This window comes from Micrasema longulum, unplaced genomic scaffold (genome assembly GCF_059751315.1).
Source record: "Micrasema longulum isolate JH-2025_06_02 unplaced genomic scaffold, ASM5975131v1 h1tg001072l, whole genome shotgun sequence".
NCBI classification, from domain to species: Eukaryota; Metazoa; Arthropoda; class Insecta; order Trichoptera; family Brachycentridae; genus Micrasema; species Micrasema longulum.
The window spans coordinates 237,240-249,226 of NW_028278260.1; the positions used below are offsets into that span (position 1 = coordinate 237,240).

General features: G+C 32.7%; 1 protein-coding gene across 1 annotated transcript; it reads left to right on the top strand.

Moving 5' to 3' along the window:
* The first annotated feature begins 50 nt into the window (after positions 1 to 50).
* On the top strand, positions 51 to 9,726 carry LOC148277188 (protein PBDC1). Its single transcript, XM_088233227.1, has 3 exons — positions 51 to 245; positions 327 to 431; positions 8,894 to 9,726. Exons 1-3 carry the CDS (start codon positions 243 to 245, stop codon positions 9,281 to 9,283), a joined length of 498 nt encoding a protein of 165 aa, XP_088089353.1. The 5' UTR covers positions 51 to 242; the 3' UTR covers positions 9,284 to 9,726.
* Positions 9,727 to 11,987: the final 2,261 nt, after the last annotated feature.

Here is an 11,987-nt window from a genome sequence, read left to right on the forward strand (position 1 = left end):
ATAATTTTTTTAAATCCTGGTAATACTAAATGTGAAGTTGTCACGAAACCACTTTGCACAATTTGCTGCTAGCTTCACTTCATATTGGTCCCGAGATTCGCTCAGCTGTCATTACACTTATATTGGAGCACGTGCCGGCGAGCTAGATTGGTGTCTGAGCCTGACCTTTCGCTTTTTAAACCGCAGAAGAAATAAGAAACTGTGCTTTTCTAAAACGATTACCATTTCACAAACTTTATAGTATGGTTAGCATCTCCACTTTTCTTTAAAAATACTTGCTTATATTGTTTTCGTTCATTTTATTTTTTACTCACGTGTTTTGACAGGACTTCAATGTGCTCTCACGGCCTGCTGAGGAATTCGGGAACGATGAAACTCTAGAAAATTTGTGGGCTTCGAAAGCGATAGAGCATGGAGACATATATTTCAACGTAAGTCTGCTATTACATATTTTCAGTAATTTTGCGCAAACACGAGGCGATCGCCATTCTGTTCGTACGTTCAATGGCGAGTGTAGGCTCGCTGTGTTTTTATTTTGATGGTTTATTTGTATTTTATCGGTGTATAATATCTTGTGTAGTGATGTATTATTAGAATCGTCACACTTAAGAGTGTTTCTCTAGACGTTTTCGATAGTTGAATATCTGCGATGTTTTGGACTCCGGAGTATAGAGACATTTGCTTGTATTTTCTTCCGAAAGAAATCTGATTTGATTTGATTTCATGTTATTTTAAATAATAATAAGCTCAGTGCGGTGATAACTGTTTTTACAAGCGTGCTTCAATATAATAATATCGATTTTAAATACACACTTTGAGCAATCATTTCCTGTTTTCTACCATTAACTTACTTAAAATTTATTTTCTTAATATTTTTAATTAATTAATTATATATATAAATTAATTGATGCCCGATTAAACAGAAAAACGTGGTGATAATAAGCACGTATTAAATATATTTCAGACACATCCAATACAGGAATCAAAATATTTTTGATTATTTTTATTAAAAAAATATTTTTAAGTTCATTTCAACCACATAACAGAAATATTCTTTGATATTTAAACATACGTTTGTGGTGACTATCTTATAACCATTGCATAAAAATACAGTAAAAGTATTTGCACACTGACCACTTAACTAATTTGTTCAATGTATTGAGTTTCTCTCTCTACTGACATTACTTGTTGGAACTGCATTTTAATTATAGTAATGAAAATGCAATATAACTCAAATTATCGGGATTAATGAGTGCCAGATGTTATCCGGATATGCAGAAATCTGGATAATGTAATAACAATTCAAGTAAGGCAATTTTGTTTTCAAGAAAATGCAAAATTGACTTTAAGGTCACTTTTTTATTGATTTTGAAATAATACAGCTAATTGAAAGCACATTAATAACTTACTCAAATGTGTCCAGCAAAGTTAATTTCTTTGATGAAGAAACTCTTTTACGAGCAACGATGTCTTTATTTCGAGGTGTTATTTCCTGACAACAATCCGGATATTTGGCAATGTGGTCTTCTTTACTACATTTAGTTTTATTCCACTATTATTTATAATTTTCACCAATGACTGGTGCCAGTCTGACGATGTCGTTCAAGACGAAACTTAATGAACGAAAATTATAAATAAATGTGAAATAAAACTGACTACGGTGTTTTTATTATAATAATTAATTTGTTTTCTATTCTGGGATTAGAATATCTAGAGCATGGGCAGCCGGGTTGTTCTGGGTCAAATCCACAGTTTTTAAACAAAATTTACCTCACCATCTCAGATTTTCATTAAATTTTACACGGGTTTGCTATTCATATCTCAGAGTAATCATTCGTTACCGGTTATAAAGAAGCCCTTTTCGCTGCATATCATAGAACAAAAGCGTTCCAAATTTTCGGTTTAACAACAAACATGTAACAGGCGCTTTCGGTTTTGGGCTTCCAATTCTCAACCTGAGTACCTGTGGCCCGTTGTATTGCTGTAAGCTGTAGCTGACTTCGTGGTTAATAATCATATAATGGTTTTTGTCCGTATGGGTGACTATTAGTGGCGTATTATTACTCTAAGATTCATATAGACTTGGATAAATACCAAATTTCATCGAGATATGTCCATTCGTTTTTGAATTGAAAAACAGAAATTCCATTCATGACTTCAGTCAAAAACTTAGGTATTATCATTCATAAGCATTTAGGGTGGCACAATCAGGTTAATGAAGTTAGCCGTAAACTTTATAGCAGTTTGCACTCACTTAAAAGATTACAGAATTTCTTGCCAATTAATATTAAGCAAACATTAGTCCAGAGCTTACTTCTTCCACTCCTTGACTACGCGGATGTATGTTATCCAGATGCTAACTCTGAATTGCTTGATAAGTTAGAACGATTGCAGAATATTTGTATTCGTTATATCTTTAATCTTCGCAAATTTGACCTCATAACCGAGTATCGCACGCAACTACACCGGCTCAATATCAGGCATAGAAGAAACATTCACATTCTATCACTTCTTCACAATATTTTAAATAATCCCACTTTGCCTGTTTATCTGAGAGAGCTCATTCAACCTCTTTCACAACATGGATTATCTCTTCGTTCTAGTAATGAGAGAACCCTTTTAATACCCAGTCATCGCTCTAATTTTCTTGCCTCCTCTTTCACAGTAGTAGCTGCTCGATTGTGGAATAATCTACCCACTAATGTTAGAGACGCCCCTTCTTTATTTACATTTAAGTCAAGATTGAAATGTCACTATCTAAATATTTAAATTGTTCCTTTATCCTTCTTCCTTCCTTCCCATCCCCTCTTCTCTCTTCATAGTATAGTGTTATTTTTTTTTTATATATATATTTTTTTCTTAATCTTTGCTTTAAATTTTTGTATAAAATTGTAAGATTCAATATGTCCATATATTTATAATTTTCTTAAACTGAACGGTTTGAGTAGGTAGGAAGAAATTGCCTTAAGGCAATATGCCCGCCCTTGTATGTATATTTATTGTATATGTATATAAAGTGTCAAATAAATAAATTGAAGACATGTGTAGAAAGAGGTGACAAAAACAAAAAGCAGAAATATCTGGGGTCAAAATTTTGAACACCAGTACTATAACACCTTCATTCACTCTCAAAATGGGTTTTCCGCTACTTTTTGATGGTGTAATTGGTTTTATATGAAAGGGCTGTACATAAAGTCTTCATCATTGTAAAAAAGTAAATTTTTGACGCAACGCCTTCATTCACTCAAATCTTCAATAACAGCCATGTAAAGTTATCAAAAATTTGCCAAAAACCCTAAATACATTTTTAAAAAATTGCTCTAGAATCTCGTAATGGAGCTAGAGAGCTCGAAGACGTGTCATATTACAGCATTCTTCATGTCCCTTTCTGTTATACAACATTATTTCTGGTATACAACATTATTTCTGGTATACAATATTCTCTAGGCTAATACTAAAAATAAAATATTTTAATACACTAAAATTAGTCAAAAAGTGAAAATTTTCACATTTATTCCATGAATGGTTTGTATTGTTGTTAATCACCAGGCAAAATATAAATTAGGGATGATAATCTCTTGAAAAAACTGATGCTTGATTTTTCATTATCCCCCTTTATTTAGCTGAATAACACTAGAATGAATGAAATAATACAGCACAGTAAAACTTTCATTAATAGGATATGTTTATCATAACAATTTTGAAAAAGCCACATATGTGGCATACATCACTTTCAAGTAAACTCACTTCTGTCAGAATGTCCGCTACTGACACCCACAGAACATCAACTCTAGTGTGGTGTGTCATGGCGCCAGATAGATCCCTACCTTACCACAACACAACAATGTAATCCTACCTTAAGACTGATTATCTTACCTTAATGTAGATAGTAAAAACTATTGAAATATGCTGCGATGTACTAATGCAGTATCCTATGCACCATTAGGTGTGGATATGGGAATGATTTTTCTTGATTAAAATTAATGTTTTGTTGTGCGGCCTGGCTTGTAATCTTTTTTCTAAAATTTGGCCCGGCCGCTGAAAAGGTCCGCCGCCCACGATCTACATAGATGGTAATCTACACAATAAATTAAATGGAGCAAATTTTTAGTCCTTTATCAATTAGTGGGGTAATAACTACAACTAGGTAACTTTAAAATCGGCATTTTTTATTTACCCACTAAAAACACATGTTTGTATCTTCCTCCACGAATGCTACAAACAGGCAAGCCTTGATTCATTAAAATCATATTATGACGATTTAAATGTGTGACTTTATCTATTTGTAGCATTCAATCAAAATCAGGTTTTAAAAAAATGTGTTTTTAGTGGGGTAACTCACAAATAATGCTGATTTTCAAAATACCTACTTTGTCAATTTCTTCATCATTTGCTTTTTTTGTATAACATGTTAACTATACAGATTTCACTATATGTATTTTTATGACATGAATATAAACTTATTGAAAGTATGTTAACAAAGGTTCCTCCAAGTCGGTCCCTCAATGCTGAGGATCATGAACGTAGCCACCTTTATTGGGTCAGTCCATCTATATGGGATTCTACCCCGGCTTCTCCTACCTTCAACTCGGCCAGACATTATTGCCTTTTTTAGATTGTCTGGCTCACGTCTAGCAATATGTCCAAAAAAAGACCGTATCCTTCTCAAACACACCACTGATAGACGAGTTGTAATATGGAGCTCTTCCAGTATCGATGCGTTCGTCCTTCTGGCTGTCCAAGCCAAACAAAGGTAGAAACTATTGATGCAGCAAATTTTCATACAGAAATGATATCAATCAACAAATTTCTTTTCCAAATGGAGCCTATGGCATCCTCTGGGCTATTCTGTTCGAGCAAATCGGGGTCAAGTTGAAAAGATATTCGGTAACATCACAAAGGAATTTCGTATCAGTTTTTATTTCCAACAATTTTTTAATTAAACTAACTGGTATAGGAAGCATAAAAATCTAAAAATTACAATATTTTGAGTTTGTCAGTATGTTTGTAGACAAAATTCTGGATTTCACCTCCTAGGGAGTCACTAAGAATAAAAAAATTACAACAGGAATGGAGAACATTTTAGAGAAGAAAATATGGAAGTCTAGGCATTTACAGGGCTTATGACGTGTCATTGGCTAGTTTAAGTGGCCACCTTACACACCGTGTATCATTAACAATTTCTTCATCTGTTGATTTTGGTGAAGTTAAAGAGCTGAAACCTTTATTGTTGCTAAGAGATTGTATACGCTGTGTCATCCATACACATACATGAACATATCACTAGGCCAAAGCAACAGTAAGATAGACCCGAAATTTCCACTTTTGAGATACACATGCAGATATGTTAATAAATTAATGTTTTCAAATAATAAAATATTGACGTAAGATAGTTAACCTATGTGAAAATATAGTAATGATAATGACTTCAAATAATTTAATTCAGTCAGACCCTTTGCACATGTCAAAGTTCGATTATCTCAGATAATGTTCTTCAGAGATATCTCACTGTTGCTTTGTTAACACATCCATTACGTGGGATACATGTACGTCATGCATCACATAAACCACAAAACATGTGCATTCAGCAACTATTCCAAATAATCAACTCCATGATTAAGTTTTTTGTATAAATTCAATATGCAGTTAAAAATGTCTACATCAGTATTGAGTTCATTATAATTACGTATCGAGTATTTGTCTCTTAAACATAGTTTCATTGATGTGAAAGATGTCGACCTCCAAAGTGATAATGTTCAGCTGCCTGACTGCTCTTCCTATCGACATGACCAGAGGCACGTCGGTTCTGGAAGTCAGGAGGTAAAACCGTCTGTGCTGACGCTGTCGGAGATATCCGTCTGGGACGTAAAATGATGTTCTTCAAAATGGCAGAGTTCTCGATATAACCTCTCAGCAGCCCAAAATAATGGGTCAGTGTGAAGCCATCCTTCTAAGTTGCAAAAGTTTTATAAAATTTTAACAATAAAAAAAAATCATTCCAGACGATTAGCTTGCTCTCGCAAGTTCTGAGATCTACAGGTGACTGACCTTGTAACCTTAGAGGTTGACTCAACCTACCCACTCAGGTATGGGCCACCTTTAGATTAAGAGTTACACTACAGCCAGCATAGCGTGTTGAATCATTAAAAAATACGAGTCTACCACGGCAAGGCAAAGATTGGGGAGAGGTCAATAATTCCTTCCAGTTAAAGTTTTGTACTGCAATTAATGTGTTATTTATATTTTATTGAGTTAGTTTATTTATTTAAGAAATGCTTACTGCATTAAATATTGATGTCACAGTTTCGATAAGTTATAATTCCTTCAACCTGTAAAAATGTTGTACTTTTCGACAGAATACATCAATATTAATGAAATTACCTAAATATCCTCAAGAATCTTATTAGAATCAAAGCAGAATATTTGATTATCACATTTATTTTTTTGGCTCTATGCCTGAGCCCGTATTACAGTGAGAAGTTACCATTTATTTTTAATTTTATTTTCAAAATAACATTGTATAAAAATAGAATATGATTAGAATTTTTTTTCTGAATATGTTCAATTACCGGTTACCGACGAATGTATTTTTCATACAAGTATACACATTTTACTACATAAATTTCCATTTTACTTCATACCGTCTCGATACATACCATTGATGATGGCGTTTGCTATCGCGGCCCTGATGCATGTTTTAAAAAAATATATATAAACATACATTTTGAAAATATAAATAATACATATAATACCTCAGAGTAATAATGCGTAACCTAGAGAAGAGCCCGAACATAGGAAAACCACTCTATGACTATTGGGTATTAAGTTAGCTACAGTTCGCATCAAAACAATGGGCCGTACTCAGATCGAGAATTGCCAAATGGATATTAATTTGCATTGTAATTACTTTTAAATATGTACCTATGTATTTATCATTGCAGGGTTATTCCAATCTATTTTTCTATAATATTTTTTCATTTTATTCATAATATATTTATGTTATATTTATTGAGACATAAATCCCAACTCCATTGAACCAAAGTCCTGTGTTTAGTTTGTTTGTCCGTCACATCTCCGAAATGGCGAGTCGTAGCGGCCTGAAATTTGGACATGTTATTTTAGATGATTTCAAGGTTAACGTTGCTATTTTCGAGTAAAATTTTAATCGACCTCTACTCGATAAAAACTCAAACTTTATTTGGATGCCTAGTGCAGCCCTGACATATTACCCATAATCGAATGTCATTATGAACAGTAAACATACTTTGATTCACAAATTTATCCCCTAAATTGAGAAAAAATAGTATCTCAAGTAAATATGTTGATATAAGGAAAGTTTTTAAGCAACATAATACACGTGTCGGGACAATAAATGCCAAAAATCAATGTAAATCATGGGAAAATATTCGGAATCAATTACCTGTGAAAACTGTCTCCTTTAACACCTTTGACGCTCCTGCTGCTGCAACCAAACATACTGCAATTCACCATAGTCGATTTTTATTTATTATAAAGTAAATATCCAAGTTATTAACAAACAAAGCCAAGCACAGCTACAGAAGCATCCGATTGAACCGTTATGTTTATGTTGTCAAATAAAACAAAATGGCCACCAATTGGTTGCTAACCAACAAACCAACATCGCTTGCGTTCTATGAAACATAGTGAGAGGGCTTCTCTCTAGGTTACGCATTATTACTCTGAATATAATACAAAAAATACCATTGAAAATAAACCAAACAAAATAGCACACCAATAAAAAAAACAACCTCTCGTGCTTATATATTTTAACAATTTAATTCACTGAATTATTATTGTTGATATATCTAATTTTATTCTATTCTAATCTAAAAAAATATGGTCCTGTGGCAGTTAATCCCAATTCATTGATTCGTCGTCATATTTTGTTACTTTATGGTATTTTTTAAGGGCTGCTTATAAATACATAGAATTTTGACAAATTTCTTAATTCAGTCCTGGTATTTAGGAATTAGTTTTAATTTGGTTTATGGTTATAGTTCTGGGGTGGACTTTGGACCAGAAAGATCCACGCTCTTCAACAACTTTGTTTCAATTTTCAATACTATTATTAAATTATGACTACTTAAAAATAGAAAAAAATATAGAGGATAGAACGCCATATCACTCTGTCTTTGCATACAGACCTCGCTTCCTCTACATTCATACATCTTCTCATACACGCAAACCGATTATTCTTACTCTTGACATGTCTATCTTCAAGTATTTGATGGACTTGATCGTGCCTGCATCCATCAACATTCGCATCGTAGATCCTTTGAGCCATTCTTTCGCTGTCCACTCGCTCTACATGTCCAAACCAACGCAGCACCCCTTTCTTGATTCTGTCGATAATGCAAGTCTCAAGGATCATAGTTCAAGGATCTCGACATTTGGAGGGATCGCATTTTGACAGCATTTAACCTACTTTCATCATTATTTTTCCAATTCCATACTTCGCTCCCGTACATTAGAGTTGGCACTAGAACTCCATTGTGAACTGCTAGTTTTGCCTCCTGCTATAAATATTTGTTTGCCATAGTAGATTTCAGTGCACCGTTCACCCTGTTCCTGGCACTCACCCTCCTTTCAATATCTTTCTCAGTCTTTCCATCCCTAATAAACATACTTTTCAGATACACAATTTTTTCTACCCGATTCAGAATATCTTCGTTCTCACTGATCTCACATTTAGTTATATTTTTATCCCTTTCAAAAACCATAACTTTCGATTGGATTTGGAAAATTTAATTGTATTTTCAGAATCAATATTATATCAATCTCAGAGTTTTGTTCATTTTAGAGGGTTGTATGAGAATAATTTTTACTCTGCAGTTTCTATAATGTTCTCACATATTTTGTATTTTACTTGCAGATACTTTGTGCCGTAGACCCCAAAATCCTGCGTTTAACCCCAAACGATGATGTGATCTATATGCACTTCCGACAAGACTTCCCCGACTTGAACGTGGATTCCATCAACGAGGACGAGCTGAAGAGCGCGGCAGGGAAGGCGAAATGGAGACCTTTCTGCGAAAAGTTCAAGAACATCGTGGAGGATTACAGTTTCGGTACCCTGATGAGAGCGGACGCGAAGGAGGACTATACGGAAAGGAACACATTGCTAGTCCCGAGAATACAGTTTTACGCTATTGAAATTGCTCGGAATCGGGAGGGGGTGAACGATAGCATCCGTATTAATTATAAACCCACCTTAAGGCCAAACCAGTCTACCTGCACTTCCGAAGACGACGAACAAGCGTGACCTCAAACTAAATCTCTGCAATTTTAAGATTTTAGCGTTAATGTTTAGGATTATATTATTTAGTTGTTTTTACTGTAACGGTTAAAGGTGAAGGAAGGATAACACTTATTTATATATTTTGTTGTAAATTATGTTTAGTGAAAGGAATTCTTCTCAGAATGATTTTGTTGCTAAATGTTTTATTTATTTGCCTGCAATAATGTTTTAAATACCCTCGACAGAATACAACAGCGATAAATTATTGTGAAATTAGAATATGTACTTCTTTTAATAAAACAATTTGTCATCTGCATTTTAACTATATCCAACATGAAAAGAACCGTTTTGTACGGATTAATCCTTTTCTCATTTTCATATCTGGATTAACAATGTTTATAAGTATCTCATATTGATAATGTTATTACCACAAGACTTAATGAAAAATTAATAAACTTTATCAATGATTTGTTGTTTCAATTTAGTTAGTATATTTTTTGTTTACATACAACATGAAATATTGTATTTACATGAGTTACAATATACTCATTGTGGGACTTTCATAATATTTCAATTTTTTTAAAGGAAAGAGAAGAGTATTTTTACTCACTCAAATATTACAATTTTTAGACCATTTTTTTAAAGTCGTAAATAAATGTACTGGAAAAATGGAAATCGAATTATGGTAGAGTAGGATTTGAACCTCGGACCTTTGGTCCGTGAGTCCAAAATACTACCACGGGACCACAACCTGGTTCAAAATAAATTACAACATAAATTTATTTAGAAGCAGTAAAACTGAAACAATAACACAAAACAAAAATGACAAAGTAATTTTAAAATATAAATCATCAGTCGGCCTGCATTACTGCCAATCTAAAATTTAGACAAAAACGATATTTTCATATTAGGGGACTTATAACTCTTATTGGATGTTCCCATATCATATTATATGCGTGGGACCAAAAAGAGGTGAACTTTCTGAAGAAGAACAGATCCGCGGATCGGAGTAAATAATGTGTTTGATTTGATTTTAAAAACTGTTTTTTCTGTTCTGTGCCGACTGACAAAATATGTATTGGAAAATCTCTTATACCCCAGAAACACTCCACAAACCAGTCCTGGGCCCTGATTACAATGGGAAGTTAACAGAGTTATCTTCGACTGTCTATAAAGAAAAACCAATATTTCTGTGCGAAAATGAGTGTATTAGCATGAACATTTAAAGTATCTTCGTCGGTAACCTATAATTTAACATGTTTAGAAGAAAAAATTGTATGCATATTCTGCTTTTCATACAGAAAACTTCATTTTACTTTGTAGATAAAATTGAAGATAAATGTTAACTTCCCATTGTAATCGGGGCCCAGATAATACTAATCTACCTATATGATAATAAATTCTCACTATGGTTATTATAATTTCATATAAACTAATGTATCTAAAAAGCCAACTGCAGAGAAGTTACTGATCAAGCAAGAATTGCTACATGAAGAACATTTTGAAGATATCGAAAATAAATTTTAAAAATCTTATTGAAATAATATACTAGATTGAATTTTTGTACTGACATTTCTTGATGGAACCTCATTTGAATTATAATAATAAAAATACATACATAATTTTATTCCACTTTTATTTATAATTTTTGCCAGTGACCGAGTTTCATCATGACCGAAATTGTCAGACAAATTTAATTACATATAATTCAAATACATTTCTATTATAAAACTCCATAAAATTACGCATCTGTTTTATTAGATTATCTTAAATCCTTAAAAGTTCTACAGAAAAAAAAAATTAAAATAATACTATACAAACCATCCTTGTTCTCAACTACCGAACTGTTTAAAGAATTTAATGTTTTAAGAGTGGAGGATACCTACGGAAAGCGTTGTATGCTCCAGGTGTATAAGGAGTCTCCCATCGGACTGTATTACGGGAAGATTAAGAACAGGATGCATCGCTCTACAGAGAATTAAAACTACCATGGCCAAACATCATTATACTTATATAGGACGGAAGCTTTTCAATAATTTACCACAAAATCTACGCCAAGAAATAAATTACAGAAAATTTAAGGATATATTAAAGATAAGCTTCTTGACATAAGTAAAATTAACTGTATTTTGAAAATAAAGATGTATGTTTAATATGTGCCTGTGTTTATAAATTTTGTGTTTTTATTAAAAAATTTTAGTGTTATATTTTCTCAATTTTTTAAATTGTTTAATTTTTTTATTATTTGGTTTTGCATTTCTTGTTTTTTTTTATTTTTTATGTTGTTTTGTAAACTTGCCAAACACAAGAGCCAGACTCTTTTTTGGCAAGTTCAACCTTGAGTGTTCCATTTTTTTACTGAATGTATTGTTTATTTATGCTAATAAAGGTTTTTATTTAAAAAATTACATACATTCAAACAACACTTAAATTCATATAATTGTTATTACTTTATACTTAAATTCCTTTAACTTAAACTCGTTTATTCCCATAATTATATAAGATCGACTGACAACCCCTGCTTGAACATAGACATTTGTTTAGTCTTCCACCAGTCTGACGCTGTCGGTCATGATGAAACCCGGTCACTGGTAAAAATTATAAATTATACTGTGTTTAAAATTAAAAATAAATAAATAACAGATATCCACAGAAAAAAAATACTTGCACGTATTTAGAGATGGCGCTAGAGTATGTTCATAATTTTATTTTTTCATTTTTTATGTCC